At 45.2% G+C, this 27,980-nt stretch overlaps 1 protein-coding gene and 1 long non-coding RNA gene across 2 annotated transcripts; one reads left to right on the top strand and one right to left on the bottom strand.

Moving 5' to 3' along the window:
• Nucleotides 1-6,457: 6,457 nt before the first annotated feature.
• mosmoa (modulator of smoothened a) lies at nucleotides 6,458-27,755 on the bottom strand. The gene is made up of 3 exons (XM_076024227.1): nucleotides 26,651-27,755; nucleotides 16,021-16,233; nucleotides 6,458-9,095 (listed from the first exon to the last, which is right to left on the bottom strand). The coding sequence occupies exons 1-3, from the start codon at nucleotides 26,754-26,756 to the stop codon at nucleotides 8,911-8,913; spliced, it is 504 nt and encodes a 167-aa protein (XP_075880342.1). The 5' UTR covers nucleotides 26,757-27,755; the 3' UTR covers nucleotides 6,458-8,910.
• Nucleotides 13,199-14,083, top strand: LOC142886554 (uncharacterized). Its single transcript, XR_012926430.1, has 3 exons — nucleotides 13,199-13,479; nucleotides 13,612-13,729; nucleotides 13,864-14,083. It is a non-coding gene; the product is annotated as an uncharacterized LOC142886554 (long non-coding RNA).
• Nucleotides 27,756-27,980: the final 225 nt, after the last annotated feature.

The following is a 27,980-nucleotide window of genomic DNA, read 5'->3' as shown; positions in this document are numbered from 1 at the left end:
TTATTGTTGTTTTCTTTTTCTTTTTTTTTTTACAAAGCGATTTTTTTTTTTTTTGAAGCACATGGATGGATTTCTCATTTCTTGTTTATTGACAAGAGAAACACATTGGCAAATTGGTGAAGTGCATAATGTGACGCATTAAACATATCGTACTGTATGTTTTATTTTGTATCTGTTTTTCCATAACGTACTGTAATTATAATAAAATTAATAATGAAACTACGACAAATTCTTAGTGTCGGTGCCCTCCAGACCTGCTTACCTGGAACAGTCAACCCAGTAAGTTTTGGGCAAATCTCAGTCACTTCCCCATTTTCCAAAACAAAACATAAGGGTAAGTTGTTTTTGTTTGTTGTTTTTTTTTTTCATGATATGCCATCACCGTACAGTCATGCCAATGAGTTTCAGACAAATACTAAACCTCTCTCTCTCTCTCCTCGTTTTAGTTCTTTGGCCATCAGCGCTGAAGATCAGTTCAGTGGTTAACAACACTGACTCCTAACTCGGAGGTCACAGGATCGAATCCCAACGTTGGACAGAGGTACAACACTTGTGTGTGTGTGTGGGTGTGGGTGTCTAAACAAATCAAAAACCAACAAAATAAAAAATAAACCAAACCAACACAACAACAATAATAACGACAACTTTGTCCGTTGCGTCGAATTTCCGAGCATTTCAAACTTGCGACATTTGGAATTTCCTTCGACTGAGATCGACAGGAAGCAACAAACTGGTAAGTGGAGCTAGCTTAAGCTAGCCCTCCTTTCCATCTTTTTTTTTTCTTTCTAATATACCCTTCACAGTCCTTATTTACCTCCGACTCATCGGGACAGTTAGCTCAGCTGTTGGAATCTTGACTGTGGTGCATTAGGTTGTTGGTTCAGTTCTACTCCAACACCTTGTTTTTTTGTTTGGTTTTGTGTGTTGTTGTTTTTTTAACTCCCCAGAGACAATGCCGCAACACAAACACAAGAAAATATTAGATATATATTTGACAACACACAAACATTAGATTACAAGATTATTTATGCCAATGCAGGAATCCATTCCGTGATATAGGCACACCCACACAAAAGTTGAAATGTTTTTAATCCATTCGCTTTTTTCTCGTGATATGCTATCGAGTCCCAGTGAGTTTCAGGGACCTGAGTTGTATAAATGTTTTCCACAAAAAAAAGAAAAAAGAAAACGTTGACTGTTGCAGCCCATTGAGTTTCAGACAAATCTAAGAACTAAAGTTATATAAATATATATATATATTTAATAAATTTTTCATATTTTTATCATTTCATCTTTTTTTTTATCTTACAAATTGAGCTGCTCTATTTTTACAGCTTCCTTCATCAATAAAACTGATCATTTATTTATAATTTCAAAGATTGGAACAAGTACCTTGCAGTGTTTGGGTCGTGACTTCTGTAGTGTCACAAAGGGCTAATGTAGCAGCAGGGTCAAATATAACAACACTAAGAATTTAAATTGCAAGCACAAATGTTGTGTCTGTGGATTTTTCATTTATTTTTCTTCTTTTTTTTCTTTTATTTATTTGCCTTGTCGCGTGACAAAAAACGAAAGGAAGTGGACAGCAGGGGGCACTGCATAGTAGCATTTAAACAGCACAGTACTGAAATAGGCTACATGTCAGTCGCTGTTGATCTGGTAAATATCTGCTTACCGTTTATTTCTGTGATCTAAATTTGGATGGATTCTCCTGTACATTATTATTTTTTTTTTTAGCGTCTGTCATTTTGTTCCAATACTAAATGTTTCACTTCTTTTGTTTAAAAATGGCAAAGGTTTATAATTTTGTAGAAAGGCATCATAATGTGTTTTAGTTTTATTTGTCTGAATATGGATAAAATGCATTGTAATAGTTTTTTTTTTTTTTTATGTTACGGCGACCCATACACATTGACATTCACCTTTGCAAGACAAGTCCTAAAAGGGGGATAAATAACGTCACAAAAACTCACTTTGCACTTTACGCTGTATAGCTCACGGGATGCAGGCAGAGATGGGCGGAAAGCTCCCTACATCCTCTCCCTCCGTCTGACTGAAAACCAACGTTACAAGCAGAGAAAATATTTCACAGAGGCTTCCAGCAGGACAAATCTAATAATATTAAGGAGAGGATGGGGTTACGATAGAATAGGTTGAATTAAGATTAATACGAATTTGGCGTGGGAGAAAAATTACATTCCAAGGCCAAAGATGTAAGCGGAGCCATTTTAGGCATCAAAGAGGAAGATGTTATGTAAGTCAGGTCACAAAATAACCCCTCCGTTAAATTACTCTGGCAGGTTACATTTTTGCTGTAGTGAGCATTTGAGGTGGATTAGTCATCTCATTTCATGCTCATTTTAAGGAGTGAGAGCTCTCAGGTCAAAATCCTTATATACACGGAGGAGAGGGGGGCGGGGGGGGGGGAGGCAAGCTTGGCAAGTGATTGCATTAAGAGGATTTGAAGCTAAACCAATTAGCCTGACGTTAATGGTAAAGCTACCCCACAAATTAGTTGCACGATAAAGTGAGAGACGGTGTATTTAAAAGCTTCTGACGCAGTTTAACGCTAAAGCCAGCGTGAAAACCATCACTCAAGTCTCACCATCCGTCTCTGCTCATCGGGCATGTTCTTGATATTTATGCGAGACGGCTACATTTAAACCACGCCTGCCTTGTCGTGTATTAACAACACGCATTGTAGTTTACTAAAAATATCACCTCCGGTGATTTGTTTGCAGACGAGTCAGCCACAAACACAAAGACACACTTTGGAAACGGAGCAATCCACAAATTGCCATCTTCACCTCGCCGCCTTTGGGCTCTGTGGTTGAAACGGAAAAAGCGGCAGCTGACGGCCTTGGGCTGAATCCAGTGCAAGGGGACTGCTTATGTTTCCGAGTCATGGAGATTGATTGTGGGGGAAAAAATAGACTGAAAAATTGACAGGCGGGGCCCCTCGACTCCTTAGAGGACAATATCTGAAGTCTGGCACAAAGATGATGGTGGCAGTCTGGCTGCTTCAAGGACGGACAAAAGACAAGCAGCAGGAGGATATGAGAGCCTGTTCAGGAGGAATGTTACAACCATCACTTTCATTTGCTATAAAAAAAATAAAAAAAAAAAAAAATCTAAAATCTGCTGCTTTTATATACAATCTATCATTACAACTCCCCTCTCACACACCCAGCATGGCATTTTGTGCGTAAGGTGTTAAATCTAAACGCACAAGCAGGTGATTGGACAGCGGCACAGCAAATAATGGAGCAGAATTGACCGGGCAAAACCATCGCTCGTTGATGTAAGAGGCTTGCAGCCGATCAATATTTGGCAGTTTCCTCCTCGATCCAATCGGCCCCCGGAACTCAATCAGCCTGGCAGCCATCCTGGAGCTCCTGATTCCTCTCAAGAGAAGCCCAAGGAGAGCTAGAGGACAGAGGGTGAGCAGCCTCCCCAGTGAATCGAGCAAATCACACAAAATGATTGAAGAGAGGCGGCAGAAAGGGGAGTAAATAAATAATAAATATGGGTGACATTTGCACCTATAATACCGCAGTCTACCGTGGTGTTTATGAAAAGTGCTTTGCCAGCTAAGTGGAAAGATCACTTTTCAGCGAAGTACACCTTCGGCTTTGGTTCCCTCAACTTTTTTGCTACAAGGTGCAGAAGTTTTGTTGGGGGTAAAATCTGAGGTGGCAACATCCAGCGATACTTTCTAGCCGAGTGGCCACACCTCTTCAAGCTCGGGACTCGGAATGAGACCGTCAGTCTGGGGCGGCAATTACAGGCTGCAGGCTGAAAATCCTGTCTTCACGACTCCTGTTTAACCAGACCATCATCCAAATCTATGTATAGAAAAAGTGAAGCTGGTTCGGTCTGTGTCAGCCAGAGAGACTTTCCCCCTCACACAGTCTGTTCTCCTGGCAAGCGCAGCTGACTGGGTGGGAATAAAGAGAGAAAACCTCTCAGCTCGACAGTATCGCAAGAGTGTGTGTGTGTGTGTGTGTGTGTGTGTGTGTGTGTGTGTGTGTGTGTGTGTGTGTGTGTGTGTGTGTGCATCCTCTCCATGGGTCCTCTGACCAAAAAAAAAGAGAAAAGGCACAGACTGTGCTCACATGCACCCACACGTTCCCTCCGATGACTCATCTAAAATAAAACAACAGCCATGTTAAAACAGACATTAGTGGCCCCTGATGAAAACAAAAATAGTGGCAAAAAAAAAAAAGAGAGAAGAAAACACAGCTGCGATTATACAGACAGCAGGGCAAACACAGGGTCCGTCCGTCCGTCCGTCACTGGAGGAAGTGGCCGAGTCGCCCTGGAGGAGACCACAAGGTTGTCTCGCTCCATAATGGGCACTCTCGGCCAACGCAGGGCTGCGTTCCAACAGCAATATCCAGGGCGCGATGAAGGACAGAGGTCCACTGGGGCTTTTGGCAGAGATTTATCTCGCCGTACTCAGGTCGGGTGAAAAGGTTTAACTGCTGTGCTTTTATAGGAAATGACAGAGGGGGAGTTGGCGGCAGGTAGTTTAGAAGGAGGATCCCTTTTTTTTTTTTTTTTTGAAAGTTATTTTAAATGTTCTTTCCGAGTGAGAAATATTTTAAGAAAAAAACAAAAACAAAATAAAAACAGCTGGACGCAGCCTCTGCATTTAAATGGAAGAGTGGCTCTGTTTGTTGAGGCTCAGGCATCCTAACTTCTCCAGTGTAATGCTGTGATTGGTCTCAGCTTAGCTTTTTAGCCACAGCTCTGTTTCTCCCCCCCCCCCACCCCACCCCCGTGTAACTGATGCTGAGGGGCAGCAGGCATGCATGGGTCAAACAGGAAGCAGCACGGATGGGCCTGTCAGCTGCCGGACAGATCTGAAGAAGTATAAAGAGGAAATGATGAGCTGCAACACACAAAATGTCAGGGCAGCACAAGATTTATGACTTCCACCATTGATTTTTTTTTTTTTTTCTCCTGCTGTCAGACATTGCTGATACTGGCATTTGTCAATGGACAAACAATGGCTGTGGTTAGAGGTAAGGTTTACCCGAACCCTAACCCATTATTCTGGGGATAACTTCCCAACAAAATATAATAGAGTCTTGGTAAACTGATCCATCTGATGTAATCCAACCCTTCTGAACAACCCTAACCCTAGCATAACACTAATCCCAAGCCTAACCATCACCCCTACCTTAACCAAACCCCAACCCTAACACAAACCCCATCCCTAGCACCCAACCCTAATCCTAACCCTAACCCTAACATAACGTCCAGTATCCAAGTATCTGCAAAATAGGTACCTATGTACTCGGACTAACCTGAGACCCTAACCAGTGAACTGATCTTAAAAAAATACATAGATAATAAATAATGTAAAATTATCAAAAATGAAATTATTTTAAGTATAAATAAGTATTTAAGTGTTACTGTACAATTTAGCATATAACTGTTTGTGGTGACAAAGTTTGCAAAGACACAAAATAATATTTTCATCGCGACCAATGCAAGTAAAAGAGTATGAAGTTTGCTAAATAATAGTAGACTGGTTCGTAACACGTGATTTTTTTTTCATGCAATGCTTGGATGAGACCAGTTTGCACAGAAAGTGATAAAATATGTACCTCTTCTTGGAATATCTCCTCCCGATCATATATTCATGAAATAGGGATGAGGTTGCATTAAATCAAAACCCTCCCAAATTAATTCACTCTGCCGAGACACTTTCATATTAAAAAGAAAGAAAATGATTCGAGGGCTGTTGATGTTCAAAGGGAGATTATAAGGCAGGGAAGGGTTTGGTCCCGACGAGGAGCTGTTGAGCGTTGACAGATGTAGCCCAGGAGGCACAGACGGCTCTGAGAAATTCAAAACTTCTTTCTAAAGTTTTCTAATAATCCTTGAAACGGTACTTTTACTCATAATAATATGGAGTCCCTGTTTTTGTTTTAATATGCGTTTCGCTCCACTGAAGCAAAAAATGTGAACGACAAATTATTTTTATGTAAAAAAAAAAGAAAAGAAAATGTTATCATTTCTATTTTAAATTAGGTTTTCTATTGAAATTGAAACAAGACTCCAGAAAGAACTTGCTTGAATCTGATATTACTGTCAACAATTAAAATATCAGAAATTCTTAAGATTTTGTCTTTATTAAAGGTCCAGTGTCTAAGATTTAGTGCCATCTAGTGGCAATAAAGCACATTGCAGTTATATAGCATAATGCCTTCAGCCATATTGGCACTTCTGCTGTCAGATTAGCAGGAAAAATAATCAGCCCTCAAAAATCTTGTGACTTTATTGACAAAAACGTCTTTTTACGTACGAAATTCTGACTTTATTCACGAAATTAAGCTAAACTGAAATCTCCTTCCTGCAATATTTTCTTCCCTTCTTGTGGCCCTAATCCTCTTTCGTATTTATGCCACCTTCCCCTGGACAAACACAATAAATCATAGAGCCGGTGTCAGAGTCACACACACACCCATTTTCTCATTTTATTCAGTGATAAATAATTTCCTATGTCCATAGGCTTGTATGTGAAGACATCCGATCAAGGCAAGAGACAAATCAGAGGGCACAACGTTGCCACCATTAGAAAATAATAGCAGAAAAAAACAAAACAAAAACAAAACAAAACAATGAGGTAAGAAGTTCTCTTTTTTTTTTATACAATTGTGGTGCTTCTATTTATGTTGCCTATACTGTTGAACGCACAGTGCTTCCTAATACAGAAATCCTGCCTTTTGTGTCTGTACATTATTAAAAAGAAAAAAAAAAAAAAAAAAAAAAAAAACAGGTCTTGGCACGATACTCAACCAACCAATACAGGGCACGGCAGAGTGTGGAGTTAGCAGAGCACATGGTCAAACTGAGAGTAAGAAAAGCCGAGCGGCCAACAGAAATACAAAAGGGGAACTCTTAAGACTTCGCAACGAGGCTCCGTGACTGGGAACACGCACGCACGCACGTGCACACATACGCGCACGCATGTTGGTGGACGGGTCAGTAGCTCGTAGAGTCGCTACAAAGCTTTGATGGCTCGGGTCGTCGTTTTCGTCTTTGACACAGAGAAGCCGCAACAAACAAATGTACTTCGAACAATTCCGACAAATTTTGTCTCCGATTTTCTTTTTTTTTTTTACCTCCCTTGACAATTATGCGCAAACGTCTCGCTGACAATCTCCCGGGTTCCGGTGAGCGAGTGAGGCCGGTGGGAGGCTGCAGAACTTTCATTTATTTCTTCATTCATTCACTTATTTCTTACAGGACTTGCATTAAAGCTGCGTTTGCATCACGGGAGTCACCGGTGCCATTGCAAGTGAATTGGACGTGGACGCGATGACTCGGCTGCTAAAAGCTCCCAAGTGATTCACTCTTGGGCAAATTGTCAGACAGTAGCACAACACTGAGCGGTTGGCTGCACTGCTGTAGTATTGTGTGTGCGTACCTGCGTGCGTTAGTGTCTACATGCGTGCGCGTTTCACATTCACGGGGCCTTGCGGGCAGCACACTGAGGCACAGCCCCCCTAACCCCCCCCCCCCCCTCCCCCCCAAATGCATGGACCTGACCTGCAGTCCCAGCGCTTTCAACTGTTGTACAAAAACACACACGCACACACGCATACACACACACAGAAGGGGGGAGGGGGGGGCGAACACTTCTGGCTCCCTTCGTTCGGGTGCAACATTGGGGGGGAAAAAAGGAGAATAACACCAATTCTAAGCATTCACTTATGTCACTTTATGTTGTATTTCTCTTTAATTCACCAAGTCAATACTGTCGGCTCTGCTTTAACAAGGGTTTCCGCTACAACACCCCTCTAAATTCACAGTCTCGTAGTTTGTTTTTTTTTTTTTTTGCCAGAATGTGTGGCGCAACATGGCTTTAAGCAAGGCCCCCTCCCCGGCACCTGTTAATGCTAATACTGTTTCCCAGCCCTACCGCGTCCTGTATAAATAACGTAAAGAGGACTTTTAACAGCGAGTGGCGTTCTCCTCCCGCTCTGCCGTCGCAGGAGTTCGCTGCTCTTTGCTACCTGAGCTGCGCCCGGCTGTGGGGGAGACAAGGTGGAGAGACACCTGCACGCGCACGCACGCACGCACACACACACACGCACGCGCACACGCACACACCTGGGACTCATAAGTGAAATGGGAAAGCGCTGCTCTGAAGCCAAGCTGGCAGGAGAAAAAAAAAAAAAAACCTTCAGTTTCCCTTCGTTGAGGTTCTGAAGCGGCGAGTCGACGAGGGGGAAGAAAAGTATTGAGAGAGAGAGAGAGAGAGAGAGAGAGAGAGAGAGAGAGAGAGAGAGAGAGAGAGAGAGAGAGAACGTACAACGAGCAAAAACAGCTGAGAGAAGTTTAAAAAAAAGAAAAAAGAAGGAGAAGAAAAGCAAAGCAAAGCAACAAGGGCTGTCGTGACTTGCTTGGATGTGTGCCAAGGGCGGATCGTCGGGAAAAAAGGTCCTGGAGAAATGTGTCGGGCCGCTGCAGTTGCTATGACGGCGCTGCGTTCAAGCGCCCCCCCTCCCCCTTGTTTTTCTCCTAACGGAACGATGACAAAAGGGACGGACGCGTTTGTTTTTTTTTTATTATTATTATTATTTAAAGCGGGGGTGGGGGGGAGCGGCCTCGGCTGCCGGGCTCCCTCCGCCGCATCCTGACAGTTTGTGTTCACTCGTCTGCAGTTGTGGGGGGACGCCGGCGTCGGCCGCCCCCCCACTGCCACTGCGTCAGGCCTCGGCCGGGCCACAGTTTGATCGCCCGTCAGTCGAATGCGTTTTTAAGTTGTCGTTTCGTTGTTTTTCCGTCGTTGGTTTTTTTGATTCTAGAAAATCCCATGAAACTTTCCCGCCCCCGCCCCCCCCCGCCGTGTGGAGTCCAAGAGGGTGGAGGCCCCTCGGCTCAGGTCCGCCCTCAGCCGGGGAGGCAAACTTTGCCGGCAAACAAGAGTCCCACTATGGTGAAGAAGATGGAGAGGACGAAGAGCACGTACGAGGAGCCCACCACCGTGTTGTTGGGCAGCTTGTACGGCTGGCCCCCCACCTCGTTGATGTAGAAGCCTATGGGGAAGATGAGCGCCGCCATGCAGAACAGGATCACTGGAGGAAGGAGGGAGAGAGGGAAAATACGCGTTAGTCGAGCGGACACAGCCGTGAAAATTGCAAATCCGGGATTTTACTCATCGATCCGTGGCAGCGTGAGTTCAAAATGACTGTTAGCTGTAAAAAATAAAAAAAAATAAAAATAAAAATAAAAATATTGGTAATAAAATTGGACTTCATGCCGACTTTTAGCCACTGTTTTTCCTGTAGCACAAAGTCACCAAACCTTCAATTGAATTTCAGCGCGTTGATGAGCCAATTAGAAAACAGCGCCGCCCTGGCTTCGAAAAAGCAGTCACGGCGCACAATCACCAGCTGCGTTTCCATCAACCCTAGGATTGCCCAAAACCTAAGTATCGAAATAACAAAAAAAAAAAAAAAACTGGTAATGGAAACACGTAAACTTCGAAAAACCTCTCAAATGTCTCTGAAAGGTTTTGACGCTCTCATGATGAGGTGGTTTTTAAGACGTATCGGTGTAGAGTTGTATCGCAAAAGTGTCATGGAAACACTTTTTACACATTTGCACGCCAGCGGACGTGACGTTCGGGGTCACGTGACCGGTTCACTTCAGGTGAAAATGCCGCGACATGTTTGGACGATTACAAGTAATCAAAGAGAAAAATATAACAAGCATTCATGACAGAGAATCACAGCGTATGCGCTTCACACCATTCAGTGGAAACGCCTGCAAATTGCAATTGTACTTTGTTGCAATTTTAGAAATATCGCTTTTATTTTGCAAACAACTGTATTGGAAACGCAGCTTACTGTGCCGACTGCCCTCCGCCTCAGCCTTCTGGGTCATTTACGTTACAATACGGGGGGGGGGGGATTACTGTGTTAAACTAAGTCATTATGCCGAGACAGTTCCTCCATCTGATGCAGAGCATTTCAGGCACAGCTTGCATCAACAGCAAGAGTTTCAACAAACGTCGCTCCGCGGGCCACAACTAAGCTTTTTTTTTCTTGACGGATCGACAACACGCAGCTGGAATTTCTCCAAACGCCCTGCGATGCAAATCTGTAATCAGAAATTCAAGGGTTTCCAGAAGCTTCCGTCCCTCACGCAGACGATGCTGCGAAGGAGTCAGGAGTTTGGGGCAGAGTGCAAATGAGAGAATTCTGGGGCGGGTGAAAGGACCTCGGGGACAACCGGCCGCGCCGCTGTCGGGAATGCAGAGTTGCGTTCGCCTTGCGAGGGTCCCGACGTGTCTCATGTCGCACTGGCAGGGTGCAAATTGCAGAGTTAAGTGCAGCATTAACAACCACCTCAGTGTGTGTGTGTGTGTGCATATACACACATATATATTTGTATGTATGTATGTATATACACATATATACATACATACAGTACATATACATATATAGACATATATACACACACATGTATACATATATAGTCACACACACACACACACACACACACACACACACACACACACACACACACACACACACACACGTATATATGGACATTTCAGAGCATTTGCGTTAAGTAGACACTCTAGGCTCAAACACTTTTTATCACTTTAGGTGTATTTTTTTTTCCAGGAAACTTCTCCCATTTTCTTACCGACGTGACAGTAAGTGGGCAGGAAAAACAGTTATTCTTTTTACATGGTAGATTTTTACATATGTCAATTTATTTGATTGACTTTGTGTCAGGTGTCGGTCTCAACGAGAGAAAAAAAAAAAAAAAACTTTCACATGCATTTTAAGTGTGTCGGGGGTGCAACACTGAAGACTGCAGAACGGCACCCAAAATACCCACAACGCAGCTCCCACCGATGAAGGGGTGGTCTAAAAAATTCCGCCGTGTGTTCCTACCAGCCTGGGGCTACCGAAGTGGAGAAGAGGAGGATGAAGAGGCTCACTTCTTTCTCCTCCATCTTCAAGTGTTTCTATTTTTAAAGCCTCCGAGTCTCCATTTCCCGGCCAACTCTGACTGCCGTGACATCGCCCGAGGCAGTTTATCACTTCTTGCTTCCAAAGTTGAGCTCTAAACAGCACAAACCACAAATACAACACCCCCCCCCCTCCTCCACCCCCCACAGTCTGCCAGATTACTGGGAGCCGTGCAGACCCTGGGGACACAGGGAGCAGTGTTATTTCAAGCCAGCAGGGGTCAGGTTTGCTCGCGCAGATGAAGGCCCAGCCGAGGTCAGAGGTCAAGTCGTTCATTAGTCTAATTGCACTGGCAGGCGTCCTCAGCGGACTGCCGCTCTCCCCGATTTCTCCCTCCACTTTCAAGTTGTCCTGGCTTCAGATGCGAGTCCAGCCCTGCTTATGCAACAGCGAGTTACAGTGACGAGGGGGCTTCACAGCGTGTAAAAATAACTCAAAGTTGCCTTCAGACGGCGTGGACCAGCGGATCTGTAGTGATGATGATGAGAGCGGCGAAGGTCTAACACGATACAAGTGACTAGCAGGCGCTGCAGAAAGCCTTCGCTGTCTCGCTGAACTGGACGAGCGTTCCTTCTGTCATTCTTTCCTTCTTTTTGCTGTTCACACAACTGAGAGGTTTTCCTGTCCAGTTAGCTGTGTTTGCTGTCGCGACTTAAGGTCCTTACACCAGGAGCCAATTTGCAAGGCGAATAATTAACTTTTAAAAAAAAAAAAAAAAACCTCAAGAGTTCTTCACCAGAAACCTCACTGCAACCTTCCATACTGGCAGAGAATTTCCACAGAGCGAAAAATCGTCTGTTATTTTTTCGCTCGTGTCGAATTTTGCAGTGGCGTAAAGGCAAACAACCAGACCTCTGACCAATCAAAATGATGCTGGCATGTCGCTAACGTGCTGACCTTACCTCAGACATGTAGCTAGCCGCTGTTCTGGCAAACTTTATTCGCTTGGTGTGTACAGGAAAATCCCCCCCCCCCCCCCCCAAAAAAAAGGATCGCATTTTTGCGTTGTTTATTCGCATCGCTTTGCCTATTGCCCAGTGTATAAGGACCTTTAAGCTGTTGTTTGTATATGAATGCGGGATCAATAAAGTTGTGTGAATCTAAATCTGAATTTGCAATCTACTTTAGTTTGTATAAATGCTGGGTAGAAACTTGAAGAAAAAAAAAGAACTCATATTTATAACTCAACTCAACTCAACCTATGAAAACAAAATGACTCTGGTGCAGTTTTGACTGCAGTCCTCAAAACTCTGTTCACTTTAAAAAAGATAGAAGTAAAGAGTTTTTTCGCACAACACAAATGATTCTAACGGGGTTTACAGTTTAGCTGTGACCAGCACACCACTGCTTCCGCTGTTTGTATCATCCAGGGGGTCCAGGCGGACATTTATGCCTCGCAATTCCCTCCAGAAATCTGTGTACGCTTTGGCAGTTCTCGAAAGGAAGCAGAAGCCGCGCGTGAGATTTTTTTTTTTTTTCTCCTCATCATCCTTTACAGTGAGTTGCTCAGTGACAGCGCACGAAGCCATTTTTAGCCCTAACCTCTTTTCTCCATGCCCTCAGCGAGCGGAGCTGCGCCGTGGCTGACGGATGACTCGGCCTTTTTCTCTCCGAGAGCAGCTTGCTGACACGTTCGCTCGGCAGAGTGCACGAAGGAGTCCAAAGCTTTGCAGACGGAGGCCACAGACGCTTTCTCCTGCAGTTTTTTAAGTGTTTCGTTTTGTTTCCAAAACGTTTAAAACATTTTGAAACAGATATCGAGGAAAGCCATCACGATCTGTTATTCACTCCATTTATCTACAAGTTGAAAAGGGCATCTTTGAAAACAGATGAAGTAAGAAAGATTTTTAACCTGTGCCACAGTTTCCAAAAATTGCTGTCATGAATTCAAGATTTTTAAAATTCAAACTCCTTCTTTAAGCTTATTAAACAAATCCTGTTTAAAAGGCACCACACAATCAGTTCACAACCCGTTTCAAAGCAAAAATGTCAATATTTTCTTCATGAAGCGAAAACAATTGACACCCAGTCTTCTGTTCAGGGAGAGTGTGTGTGTGTGTGTGTGTGTGTGTGTGTGTGTGTGTGTGTGTGTGGGGGGGGGTGTTGGGTGGGCAACGGATTTTCTTTCGCAAAAATGGATGTTGAGAAAGGCGAGCCAACGGTGGAGCCGCTGATGCGCGGCTCAGCACTCTTCCTTCGCAGCGGCTTAATTAAAGTGCGGCTGCCTCACGGTCCGCTGCTCCTCCTCCAGTGTCTGAACTGAAGGGCAAACAGCGCCGCTCCCTTAGCCTGCAAAATATACTGCTAATCAATTTTCTCGGCCCTTTTCTCGCGCAGGAAGCCCACGTGCACTCTCGGCGGCAGCTTCCGTCCCGTGTCAATATTTGCTGCCTCTGTTTGTCTTGACTGAGAACGACGAGCACTTGTATTTTTTGGACGAACAACTTCAGACTCCCGAGGATCCAAAAGCTGTGTATGTATATATATATATGGGGGATCAATTTTAAATATGTTCTATTCTATTGTTTTCTATAGGGAATGTGTGGGCTGGTTAAACACGTGTCATTGTAATACTGGAGGAGGAGCAGCGTGACTTCTTTTCCAGTTAGCCGCTCGCTCCAGGTGAAGAACACCATTACCGGATGGCTCCGCCCCCTCGGACGACCGTCAGAACCTCCCGCTGTGTGCCTGCCTGTTTGTTTGCGTTCGCGGCAGACACAGAGGTGGGTCTGTGCCGGCCCACACAAAGTGGGCCATTCAAAGCGCCGGTTGCCTGGAGAAAGTTGCCCGCGCAGACAGACCGGTCACCGTCTCCTGTCCTCCCGCCCTCTTTCCTCCCTCCCCCCCCCCCCCTCAGCTCGTCCTGAGGCCCTGGCTGTCCTTGTTCGACCTCTGGCCTCGGAGGTGACGCAGCGAGATCTGAAGCTGCCCGGAACCCCACCGCCTTTCTAAAACAGTGTTTTTCGACCTTCTCTGACGAGTAATTCTCGTCAAATCTCGTCCCGCGAGAACCCCACTGTGCGGACGACGGAGGTACAAAACATTTTGCAATAAATCTGCATTTTGATGTTGGTTGCTGGCAAGAACGGTCGTATTTTTGTCTTTGATTACTTGTAAAAAAAAAAAATATATATATATTCCATGACCTCCTCTGTCCAAACATAACCATTTTGACTTGATGTGAACTGGTCACGTGACCCTGTACGTCACGTCCACTGACGGAAAAAGTGTTTCCATGACGCCTTTGCGACATACCCCTAAAATCGATGTCTGAAAAACCGCCTCATGAGAGCGTCAAAAACCTTTTAGCCCTATGTGAGAGGTTTTCAAAGTTTAGGCGTTTCCATTACCAGTGTTTTTTATTGCGAGATTTAAGTTTTACGCAATCCTAGGGGTAACGGAGACGGTAATGGAAACGCAGCGCAGCGGTTGAAAAACACTGCTCTGAAACACTTAAGCATCCAGTGGGGAAACAGGAGAAGGCTCGACATTCGCTGCACAGCGATGATCCTTCTGAATCGCGTCCTTCGCCCTCTTGAGTTAAACGCTCTCATTCAAAAAAAATTTTTTAAAAAAATCACCGTCGCCGTCACGTTTTAAGCTCCTTTTGCCGCGGGGGGGGGGGGGGTAAGGAAAAAGAAAAAAAAAGAGCCGGCGCTATTAATACACCTCTCCTCAATATACCAGCAGACGCTGCGAAAGGGGGGGGGCGACAGAGGTGACAACTGCTCGCTGTTGCCGTGGAAACCGCTTTCGCTTCTCCTGCGCGTGTGCCTGTTACACAATGGGTCGACGTTGCCTTCTGATTTAGCCGGCTTTGCACCCGAGCGGTCGGACGGCTCTGTAGCGGCCCGATGTGCAGGTGCCATTAAAAAAACAAAAAAACAAGGAGAAGCGTCATTATTTTGAAGAACACATGGAAAAATGTTTGCTCCACATCTTGCAAGGGGAGGGGGGGGGGGGAGACAAGAAAGGGCGTCGTTCTCCTGAAAACACACAACACCCCGCGGCATTCAAGCCGTGAAACAGCATGAGCTGCGGCTGCGTCCGCTCCCTTGACTAACCGGCCAATCAAACTCTGCCCTCCCACGCGGCGTTACGAAACGAGCCGCGGCGCACAAGACGCAGAAGACGGTTGTTATCGAGCGCTGGAGGAGCATCTACACAGGAATCGCGGTGAGAAAAAAAATTCAAGGCAAACGAGGAGTAGGGACGCGCTGGAAGAAGCGCCTCGGTCCAAACGCCGCCCACTCAGAAACACGCTGGGATTATTTTTTTATTTCTGTTTTTAAAAAAAAATTATTCAAAGGTCCAGAGTGTAAAATCTGGCTTGATTTAAGATGTTTATATAGGTAAAAAAAAAAAAAAAGTTAACATACTGCCCTTAAACACATAGATAAAAGTGTATCCTCACAGTACAATACAAGTAATTTGGTTTCCTACCCTTAGAAGGGTTCTCATATATAAGAATATACATAGAGCAAAGGTCTTGCTCCGAGTTAGAAGCCATCTTGCGATGCCATTTTCAAGGACGTCCACCCGACAGATGAATCAACTTCGGGGGCCGCAAGTGGATGTCAAACACGCAAAACACAACAAAACAGACATATAGAAGAGACTTCAAACTTTTTTTCCTTTTTTTCTTCATTGATAGATTTACACTTACTATCTTTTGTTCAGACAAATAAAGTTATAAAGATGGGGAAGACTGGAGTCACAGTCGAAACTGTCAAGCGGGAAACATCTTTACCCCTTGATTTGTCTGAACAACAGAAAATAAGAGTGAAAAGGCATGTGGAGGGAGGCATTGGAAGCTGTAAAGTCACCCTCGTCTGCATCATTACTCTTTTCTAATGAGCATCATTCTGATCACTCAGCCACTGCCGCTCTGTATCATTAATGATGCCGAGGGGAAGTGTTGGCAAAAGGGGATCTAGAATCAAAATGCTGAATCGTCGACAGAGTCGAAGAAGCCAGAACTTTATTTTGACCCCAGCGAGCGTCTTGTACTTACTGCCGGTGAAGGCGATCCAGCGGGCGTACTTGGTGGCTTCCCTGCGCCAGTGCGACGCCACCAGGAGTCCGCAGGTGACGGTGAGCGAGATGATGCCCATGATGATGAAGAACAGCGTGGTGACCCACTCGGGGGGCAGCCGCGGAGGGATGCAGGTCCGGTCTCGTCCGTGGATGGTCTGACATTGCCGCACCAGGCCCACCGTCAGCGCACCTGCAGGGGGCGGAAGGTCAAGAGCCGGTCAGAGCGACGCCGACAGCGTAATCCTGCCCGTTTGAACCAGAGCGGAGTCTCAGCGGCAGGCCGACCAGAAGGAATTTAAAAGGTTTAGGTGGGGAAGATGGGAAAAGATGAAGGTGGGAGCCGCTTATCCTGCGGTGTCATGCTTTCACACTCAAGGGGGAGGATGATATCATCGATCCTGAGCCGGTAAAGGAGGGGAAGACAAAGATTTGCTGCAATAACATCAGCGGAATCTAATCCCGAGTGCTCCGGCAAAACTCCACATTTCCTGCCTACAATCTCCTGCTGCCATCCTGGGAAGAAAAAAAAAAAAAAACAGGATGCGGCTTTTCTCGCCAAAAATAAAGGTTCCATCCGGGCAAAACCTACTGGGCTGTAGTAGAAAGTGGCACTTGAGAAACGATTCAAATTACTAGCACAGCCGTGCGAAACACTTATTTTAATCTTCGACCTCAACCAACAAAAACTTGTTCTAATTCTGCGCGGCAGGTTCTAAAAAGGGGAACGTGAATGTAGCCGTGTCTTCCGTGTTTTCGACTGTGAGAGAAAAAAAAAAGGGAAGGCGACGAGAGGTAAACACTCAATTCAACGACCACAAAATGACCCGCTGGGCCCCGACGACGCCGTCGCACAAAGTCTGCCTGCGATGCAGGAGGTTTGAAAGGGCGGCCGCGCAGGTGGGCGGTCGCGCGCGCGAGGATCAAGACGACGCTGGAGATTTCAGAGGGGGCCCGAAAATGCGTCTGGCAACCGAAACCAGACGTTTAATGACACGCCTGCGGAGAAAAAGGTGGCTGCGCTTGAAGAGCCAGCCGAGATAAAGGGGAGAGAGTCGGTGGCTGGAGCGACGTCTTGGGGGAGGGGCTTTGACAGAACACCACCCCCCACACACACACACACACACCCTCAGATAACGCTCAGTGGTGTCACCGCTTTTCGAGCAACAACCCACACAAAACACCAGCCACAGACCACCTTTGATGTTGTTGCGTTTTCACATCCTCTTCACAGAGGCTTTCAGAGCCAAACGCTCAACTTCAGTCACGCAGATCAACGCAACATCATTGACCGACTGCAAGTTGAATTGCTAGAATGCAAGTCACGGCGGGCCAAACACTTCGTCAGTTTTATGGGGCCTTAAATTTACTCAAGAAAAAAGAAAACGGCTCGCAGGTTTAATTAACAGCCGGAATAATGGTGGTAGCCTCGAGCAGGTTCAGGGATGCACCGAAGAGAATTAGGGCCACAAGAAGAGAAAATACTTTTTTTTCCAAGTTTCCATTTCGAGAACAAAGTAGAATGTTTGTGAATAAAATCAAAATTTTGAGAATAAAGTCGAAATTTCAAAAAATTAAAGGACATTTCGTCATTAAAGTGGACATTTTGAGATTAAAGTTGAAATTTCATGATTGAAGTTGAATTTACAAGAATAGAGTTAAACGAGAATAAGGTCAAAATGAGAACAAACGCGACATTTCGTGATTCGTGGATCAGAAATCCAAGAATAAAGTTAAGAATAAAGTCAAAAGTGGAAATTTCGAGAATAAAGTTGAAATTTCGCAAATAAAGTGGAAATTTTGAGAATGAGGTTAAAATGAGATTCAAGGCAACGTTTTGTGATTAAAGTGAAAATTTTGTGAATAAAGGCAACGTTTTGAGATTAAAGTCAATGTAAATAAAGTTGAAATTTCAAGATTTAAGTCAAAATATCGAGAATAAAGTCAAAAATGCGGAAAGTGGAGTACTTCTGTTTTCGCCATGTTTCCTGTTCACTTTGACTTCATTCATGAAATTTAGTCTTAAAACTCAAAATGGAAACTCCAAATTGTCTTACTTCTTCTGGCCCTAATTCTCTTTCGTAGGGATGGGAAGTCAGTGAGGTAACACGAAAAAGCATGCGTGATGGAATTAATTTATTCCGACCCTCAGTGTTTCCATCACGGCACTTTCAACATGATCAATTTAATGTTTGGCCCTCAACATTTAACAACGTGAATTGCTGACCGTGACATACAAAAAGAGGCACGGCTGTTAGTGTTTGTGGTTCTCTTTGTGGTTTCCGACTCCATTTCCATGACGTTTCTTCACAAAAAAAAAACAAAAACAGGCGAACAACAGGATTTTAAGAGGCTGTTCGGGATCATTCGAACAGATGTTGCTCCGAGCTTAACGAGACATGTCAAATCATGTTTAGCGGTCAATGTGAAGCCTACACATTAATTATAAGACAGCAGGGTCGAAGTTAAAACCTTAGTGGATGTCCACTTCTTCTGTGATGTGCGTCAAAACGCTGCGCTGCGCCTTCTCGCCCTCGCCACGAGGCCTCCCGCTGTTTCACTAGGTGTGCCTGGAATTCCTGCTTTACAGCAGCCAGTCACGCCACGCTACGCCGCGCGGAAACAACTTCGCCAAGCAGCAGATGGACTCGGAAAGACTTCAGACTTTTGACTTGAATTAGTGCTGAAATACCGAGAGACAGAAAAAAGAAAAAAAAAAGGGAGCACCAGACTCCTAACTAGAACCTGAAACCAGAATGTGATTAAGGCCCGAAGCTTGACTCTGCTCTCAGACAGAAGAACCCAACGCTTCATCTCCGGCTGCCCGGTTTTCAGATGGTATAAACAACTTAACACCTGAGACGCTCCACCAGGCAAAATTGAAAAGATCCTATTCTGCAGGACACCTTTGAGACAGGCATCCTTCTCCTGTGAGAGTAGTCAACTGAAACTCACTGCCGTCAGGAATAATCAGCCATTTTAGGATTACTGACCTAAACTACTAAAACTAACTAAAACCTGATTTAAGACAGCAAAAAGTCGTACTCGTCTGTAAATATTCAATATATCTTGTGGGAGAGTTGAGTGAATGTTTCTCATCATATACACTAGCAGTCAAAAGTTTGGACACACCCTTTGAATTTAATGTCTTTTCTTTCATTCTCATGACTACAGTATTGTCATTGCATGAACACACATGGAATTATGTAGGAAACAATAAAAGTCTAAAATAACTCAAACGCGTTTTTATATTTAAATTCTTCAAAACAGCCACCTTTCACAAAAAGCATAGAGTTATTCAACCTGCTTTGGGACTGGAGTTGAGAATTAGCATTAGCCGTGATCTCGATGTCGTCACCGCCCTCTCACTCGTTCTCACTCCCTCTCTCTCTCTCTCGCTCTCTCGATCAAAACAACCCTCCTCCTGCGTGTCGGGCTAAACGAGAGGAAATGAGGTCCCCGTCCCCTCGTCCGTCTCTCCAACTCGCCACACAACGTTGTCGTTACTGGAGTGCGGAGGGTGCCGCAGTCCGAGAGCTCTGGAGGGATGAGTCAAAGAGGCCTGTGAACTCTAGTGGGCGGCAAAAAGGCAACAACAAAAAAAAGGGAGAAAGAAAGAAAACAGCCAACAGTTTCTTCTTCGACTGCTGCTGCTGCTGCTGCTGCTGCTGCAGGGCTTCAACGACGCCCACTCGCACTGTAGGGAGACTGGTGCGCGGCCGAAAAACATTGGTTTTTCATTTCATCAGCTTATTGTTTACGATGCTAAAACTGATGTCATGTAATTAGATAACTCGCTGTGTAATCTAATGAACGGCCGCAGATAACCATCCTACGGAAAAATAAACATATGTACATTGTAGCCGCAGGCTGTACATACACCGGGGTGCAAAAAGGAAGATTCAAATAACGGTCTTTACTGAGAACATTACATGTTATTAATCATTACAATATGCACAGAGGTGGAAAAACGTTGTTTGGACGCCGCATTTATTTGTGCTGCGCTGTGCCGAGAATCAGTATGAAGTCTCCGAGTGCACTGTGGCGACGTTTACATGCAGAGCTTCATCGGACGGAAGATCGTAATCTGGTTTTCTCGTCTAATCGGACTTCTCTCCTTGTCCCAGTTTACATGCAGCCGAGAAAATCGAATTATTGACGGGAAAGCGTCCACCTCCCCGACACTAGGGGGCGATACGAGTCTTTTCAGCGCATTAACTTCCGGTTAAACTCTTTCGTTGCACGGTAAATAAAATAACAGGAGTGCGATACGACACCAGTGTCTTAGTGCGGTCGCCCACCTGCTGCACGTGCAGTGTTTCAGCAACACATCCAGGGTGCAAGTGTGTGCAAGTGCAAGAACTACAGGAGTTCACTTTTCTCATAGTGTCTCATTACCAATAAATAACAAAATCCTTTCAAACTTCCTGCTGACTTTGAAATGTCACACGCTCTCTTTGAATGCACTGCGGCCGTGGTGACGCACGCCACTTACGCCAAACCGCACACCGGCTCGTCCCCCCGCAGTCATAAGCCAGTTCACGAGTGAACACGTTCAGACGACTGATCGCATGAGAGCCGACCGAGCCGTGGGGTCAAGTTGGCGCGAGAACACGCTTCACAACCGAGCAGCCAATCGTGTTTTCGCAGAGGGACAAAATGACAACAACAACTGTGTTAAAAAAAAAAAAAAAGAAAGAAATTCACACCTGCGGCAGCCAGGAGGAGGCAGCAGGCCCCCGGAAAGAAACAGCCAGCGGTGACGATGTTTCAAGTCATTCTGGACGCAAGTAGACACGGCGCTGATTAAACACGCCAATCCGATTAAATGAATGCGCTGCACAAAACAAGCGCTTGTTCTCGGGGACAAAGAGCCTTAAAATAAGAAGAAATGCATCACGCTGAACGGCACGAGACACGCACGACACCACAGTGGCGTGTTGTTGAATAAACGGGGTTGAAGAAGAGCCGAGGAAAGCAAAGGGCCAAAGCAACCCATGGGAAGATGATTCAAATTTAACAGCCCGTTGCCGTGGTGACGGATAATGATTAGGAGTTAACCTGCCTGATGAAACAGCAAGCAAAGGGCTGAATGTGGAGTTAAGTAAGTCACATTGTCTGATGAATGAATAATATCAATTTTGTAACCCTGGTCGACCTGAAGTTGAAACGTTGACGTGTCTGCATTCAGAGTTCTGCAGCGAGGCTTCGATTTCCGCCCTCGCCTTTTGCGCTTTGGACCGCCACTGGTGCTGAAACTGCTGGTTCTGCAGCTGGACGATATTGACAACCACCAGCATCACTTGATCTGTATCAATCGCACTGTGTGACCTTGTGCTTTTTAAAGGGCCCAGAGTGAAATCCCCAATATCCTTCTGCTTCATCAAGTTGAGTGAGTGAGTCTATTCGACGTTACAGCGCTCAAGAGACGGTGCTGTAAAAATGACTGCTTAAAACATTCAGTTTAAAAAGAATAATCCTGATGACGTTTTATTTAACCTAAAGAAAAGGACGAAGATAGATGTTTTTCCTTTGGATTAGGAATATCAGCAGGATACCGGTGTGAATGGCACTCATTTATACTGGGGGGGAACCCCAATCTGTGACACAGGTTACACATAATATCTTGCAATTGTGGTAACTGGCTGCCGGGAAAGAAATCTTTGTGGCTTGTAGATTATTTATAGTCAATGATCACAAGATTATAAAGTGCAAATGACACAACGCCTCCTCAGAAACCTCTCGCTGGAGGAGAAAGCCAAGCCAGTCGCTGACTCGTCTCTTCTTACCTCAGGGTTCCTGCATTAAACAACAAGTGACTGTGTTTGAATGAGGTCAAGTGGAAACAACAATGTCAGTATATTTGGGTGGACCCGCACAGAAAGTTTTAGTGGCTAAATGGCCCTATGAAATGGCGGCGGCGATGATGGTCAAGACCAAAAAAAAAGTTTCAACAAAGTGTCCAAAACTCAGCGTACGGAATAGCTGCGTTAAAACCAATTGCACGGCCTTTCAATGGCATTTTCAAGGGGCATAAACTACTTTCCGGGATCTGGTTTTCCCACCGTCGGCCCATTAGCGTGTGTGTGTGTGTGTGTGTGTGTGTGTGTGTGTGTGTGTGTGTGTGTGTGTGTGTGTGTGGAAAGCTTATTAAGAGCCTCCACAGTGCAGCCAAGTACCTTGGAGAGGGTAGTCAATGACACAGCAGCCGAATTTGTCTTTGACAATAAAACAATATTGTCTCATAGTCTCATATAATAGCTTCCGTCACAGGAAACTAGCTTTGGTCATGACGACCTCAGTTCATCATTCCGGCCATTAAGGGAAAAAAACTAACTAATTTTGTATTTCTGCACCGGCTACTCCTCTTTTCTTAAACTCTTTTTTCTGCATTTGCTCAGTAACACCCCCTCAAATCTCCCTCCTCCACCACCACCACCACTTCACTCCTTCAGTTCGCCAAATTCTTAATTGGTTTACAAAAAACAAAACAAAAACACCCTCTGACTGAATCACCTGAATAAAAGGAGGCGGCAAACAGCAGCACAACTGAGAGGCTGAAGGGGGCTTTTATGGACGCGCTCCGCCCGAGGGGTTCATGTCCTTTCTCTCTGAGCTGCGCGGACAAAGACGGCCCGCTGAGGTCGTCCGGGGGCAAGCTGTCCTGCACTGAGACCCTCTGTTTGACCACACTGGGGCTTTGTTCAAAAGACTTTGGATGATACAATGGCCAGGCGTCCAATTCATTTCTTCAAAAAAAAAAAAGAAAGAAAAAGAAAAAAAGACCCAATGCAGAGAAAGACTGAATATTCACGGGTCAAGACGCGACTCAGCCCATAATGAAAAGGTTGCAAAATGAGCAATTTGACGGGCAAGCGATCCGATTTGCATAGGCGGCGCGAGCGTGGAGCTCCCCTGCGACTGCAGACTCTCTGATCGGCTGTTGGCTGCGGGTTGGAACCGGTGGGTCTGACCTTCCATTTGCATGCCGTGGAGGCAGAACGCCGTCCGTTGTCACGTCGACGGTGCGTGGGCAGTGCAAGTGATCATAGCAGCGACTATCAAACGCACGGAAATGCCGAGTTGTAATGCAGATGTGGCATTCTGATGTGTGAATATTTTAAAGCTATTTTCATTTTTTTCCAAAAAAAAAAGAAAAAAGAAAGCCTATACATTTCCTTTTTTAATGCCCCACAAATTGAGGATTACCAGACAAACAAGCAATCTAATTGTTGTTGTTGTGTATGTTTTTTTTGTGTCATTCTAGCTAGGGATGTTAACAATTAATCGATTATCGCTTAATTGTTGATTAAGAATTTAATTGATTAAATTAAATTAGTCGCAATTTAAAAAAAAATGTTTTGTCAAATGGCTTGGTGTGAACCTGTAAACCAAGAACAATTTACTTTTAGACAGGTTTTTTTTTTTCAAAAAAAAGTTAATCGTTAATCGATCGATAAGGTCAATTAACTAATGATTAATGAATTAATCGATCATTTGAATCCCTAATTCTAGCCTTCTCTTCTCGATTGTGTCCCACTTTCTTCTTCACTTTGATTCCAACTGCTTATAGTTTTCAGTCTGCACTTCTGCTTCTGCATGCGGCCCGTAGACTGTAGAAACTGAACTGCTCCTCTGAGATAAATGAAGGTATCTGCGTGCATACAACAGCAACTTGATCTCAGAGAGCAATCTTGTTTTTTCCGTAGCCCTTTCTCCCTTCTACCATCCTCCGGTATCTGGACGTGTACGTAAGAATGCTGCGCGAGGCACCGACGCCGCAGCCTTTTGTCGTTTTTTTGTTTGTTTGTGGAGCGCTTGCCTCGCTAACAGAGGGGCGCACAACGCCCTTGTAGAGTACAGTAAACAGCACAACAGGGCTGAAACAATCTTGGCAGGTACTTGACAAGACGCGCTCGCTTGTGGTCTGCCCTTTGAACAATATTTATTTTTAGGCAGTCAACAGAAAAAAAAATATTTCAGTTTGCTGATGTTCCTGTTTCTGTCACACTGCTTCTGCTAGAGTAGCTGGATTCATTAAAAAAAACAAAAAAACAAAAAAAACAAAAAAAACAAAAGAGCATTATTGCACTAAAATGAACCAACCTTTACATAAAACAAAGCACATAAAAACTGCCTACATATGTTTTATTCTTCCCTTCTGGTGCCTTATATGACCTATTGTGTAGAAATTTGGGGAAACCCCTACAAAACCAACGTAGATTCATTAATAAAAACTCCATAAAAGAGCTATCAGGATTATAAATAAAGTTGGTTATTGTGAACCAACTACTTGTCATCTGTTTTGAGATTTCATGACATTATCATATATTTAAGAACACCTGAAATTATGTACCGTATAATGAACAAGAACATTCCTGTGGTTATTCAAGAAATGTTTAAGTTGAGTGAAGGCAAATAAAATTTAAGGGGATTGCTGACGTTTTTCAACAACTACAGAAAGAATGATTGTGCATATAAATGTGTGTCGGTGTCGGGAGTGAAATTACGGAATGGACTCGATGATGGACTCAAACTATGTAATTCCCTTTGAGAATTTAGAAAGACTTTAACTCGTAAAATAATGAAAGACTACACTATAAACTGAATGCAAATGAGAATTTAAAAAGGTGAATGTCAGTGCAATTAATTTTTTTTCCTTATGATAAATGCTCTGGGTTATCTGTGATTATTTAAGGTTTTGGAGGGTACAGGACAGGCAGAAATAAGCGTTGGGCTTCAACCTACTCCTTTTTTGGTTACTTTTTGTGATATTTTATGTTATGTGTCCTTTTTATTTCTACTTTGTTGTAACCAAAATAAAGCCATTCATTCAGTCATAACTCATTTAGTACGCAAGTACGTAGCAAGTAGTTTTCCCCCCCTTAATTATTCAATAAGTCAAATATCATTCTATTATATCCTAAAGCATGTGGGGCTGTCCCTATGCGTGAGTAACAGGAAGTGAATGCACTTCAGTGCAATACAAGACCGTGCGAGTCGAGTCCGCATCACAGTCATCAAAGAGCGCGGGGTGGAAAGGTGCGAGCAGAAGTGAGAACAGTGACTGGCAGGAGGAAGTCGCCGTTTTATCAACCACACTCCGTCGACACCCACACTGCGGTTCGCATGGAGTCACACAAGCTGCTTTTGATGTGTGGGTCAATAAAAAAGGGAAGAGAACGTAGACCGACGTGTCAGTCGGCGACAATCTCATTGTCAAGATGTGGACCTGACCTTGTCTCGCACACGCGCACACGCACACAAGCACACACGCACACACGCACACACGCACACACGCACACACGCACACACGCACACACACACACACACACACACACACACACACACACACACACACACACACACACACACACAGAGCATCCTTTCCCTTCTCCCAGACATCAACTGCTGGGCCGCGCTGTGCAAACGCTGTCCCCATTCCATCGCAATCCTATTATTACTACTGCACAGATTGTGTATTCTGTTGAGCTAATACAGCCTAGATTGTGTATTGTTGGATGACGGGAGCCCGAGTGACCCAGTTACTAAGCTGTTGTCCTGCAGAGGGACAGCTGTCTGTCAATTGCCTCTGCCATGGTTTCAGGATTTGCACAAATAAAGGGTGGGTGGGGGCTGACGACACGTGCGTCTGTCCAAAACTACAGGGGGACGTCGTGAGTGACCTCCCCGCCGCCACCGCCTCCGTCCAGATTGGGCCGGTCTCTTCTTCAGATGGTCACGTGGAGGTCACTTTAAATGTCAAGTCGGCACAACAAAGACGGGAGATGCCGAACAGTTAATCAATCGCTGCACTTACCGAATGAAAAAAAGACGGCTCCCCCCCCCCCCGACAAATACTTAGTGTTAATACTTCAAAAATGTCAATGGATAGTGTGAGGTGCCACACAAAATCGAAATGCTACTTTAGCAGTCGACAACTCAGCTTTGCGTTGTGCGCCATGTGTTGTCGACTTGCAACCGGATGAATTAAGTCGATTTTGAACCAAATAAATAATTCTCCTTTGGAATCTATCGGCTATAAATCTTCTATTTACTTTTTACGTTACCATCGTCATCTTTTTATTGCATAGGTGCATTTTAACCTGCTTTCTCCAGTATTTTGTGGGCGTTTCTTGCTGTTACAACGTTTTTGAGTTGCCCCTTCAGCCAGGTCACTGTTGAAATAAAAACAAGACAATTTCACCATCTCAATGATGGTGAAATGTTTGGAGCGGAGTTCATCCGTGATTCACTGCACTGGTCAAAAGTCACACCAGTACTAGGCGCAACACTGAAACAGCAGAATCATGTGGTGTCGGCCATTCACTAACAAAGCCTTGAGGACTTGTGATGTTCTGGTGCGGGATGCAGGAACAACTAACGTAAACACGCTGAGAACAAACAGATGTGCAGAACAAAGGATGCTGCCGCAGACGGATGTATGTAGGAAAGGAAAAAAATTATATCCCGCATTTGATGAAACGCATCTTTGTTTTAGGAGATTATCTAGCCTGGTGGGCGAGAAAGAAGCCACGCTGAGCAGAAATACACAAAAGCAGGAGTGCTTCTCAATGGCAAAACACCGCTGGGGGCCTGCCTTCATTTACCTGCTGATTCACCGGTGTTGATCCAGTCTGGGTTTGCGATGCTGGCTATCGCAAAGATATCCGCTGCCAGAAACAGGCAACCCGAAATGATGGTCAGTTTATCCATGTCGCCAGCTTTGATGGACGGGGTGGCTGAAAGACGTCGGAAGGGAACGCGTCGGTCGTTGCTCGGGCGAGATCCCCCTCCTCCTCCCCGGCTTGTGGGGAGACACAGGGCGGCTGTTATCGGTCCAACCTCGCCCCCCTGCCTCAACAGGAGCCCGCTGCTAAGGTCCGCCGCCTGTGCATCTTTTTTTCTTTCTTTTTTTTCAGTGTGTTTTGCGGGTTTTATTTTTATTTTTTTTCCAACGACGTAGCTCCCCCAACCTCGGCAGCAAAACAACTCAGTCAGGCCGGCAAAAACACAAAAAAGGGGTCACATTTCAAAAGCCTGGAGTAGTAGTAGCAGCCCCCGTTGGGTAACACAATGGCAGGGCCCTGAGCAGCTTGTGTTGTCTCCGGTCTCCGTTCAACAGTAGCAGCAGCAGCCGCAGCAGCAGCGGCGGCAGCAGCAGCATCGGGTACAGCTGTGGGCTGCCCGCCTGCCTGGTTAGCAGCAGTCGGCTAGCTGGCGAGCTAGTTCCCAGATTGGGGCTCGCTGTGCCGAGCTGCGGCCCAGGGGCTGCTCCACGGCCGAGACCGCGACTGCTCTCGCATTTCAGGACCCCCGAGGTGGAGAACAACAAAGTCCAACGTCGTATCCGTAAAAAAATAAAAATAAAAAAGATGTGTTTTTAAGCGTGTAGCGGGTTAGCCGTCTGGGAAGCGAGAAGCCATCTCCGTCGAGCCCGTTCTCCTTCCCTGCTGGAGGAGCATCTGGTGGTGCGTTCGGTCCGTTAGCCCTCCAGCCTCAGCCGCCGACACCTCATCATCATCATCAGCAGTAGTAGTAGTAGCGGTAGCTGCTGCTTTATCTTCGTCAGCAGCCGAGCGGGTTCTTCTGTCTTTTAAAAATCCAGAGAGCGCGTTAAATGTCCGGGTCGGCGGCGGGGTTATTGTTGTGTTGTTAAAGCCCGGGTGGCCACCGTTAGCTCTGCCTCCTTTTTCTGCCAAATGACATCAGGCGAACACCCCCCCAAGCGCGCGCGCGCGCGTGTGTGTGTGTGTGTGCGCAGTGGGGGGCGGGGGTGTCTTCTCGCGATACTACAAAAAGAGGGGCTCGCGTTCGCTCGTGTGTTTGTGGTCATTCATCATAATTGGGCAACGCAAAGTTCTGAATAAATGTTTTTAATTTTCACTTCACACAGTCTTAGTGGTGTAACAGAAGGCCAAAGGTCAAGTTTGTTCTTTA

Source organism: Nelusetta ayraudi, unplaced genomic scaffold (assembly GCF_046127955.1).
Source record: "Nelusetta ayraudi isolate G7.1 ecotype Tasmania unplaced genomic scaffold, CSIRO-AGI_Nayr_v1 ptg000016l, whole genome shotgun sequence".
NCBI lineage: Eukaryota > Metazoa > Chordata > Actinopteri > Tetraodontiformes > Monacanthidae > Nelusetta > Nelusetta ayraudi.
Note: the sequence above shows the minus strand (reverse complement) of the source record. Positions and strands in the feature narration are given on the sequence as shown.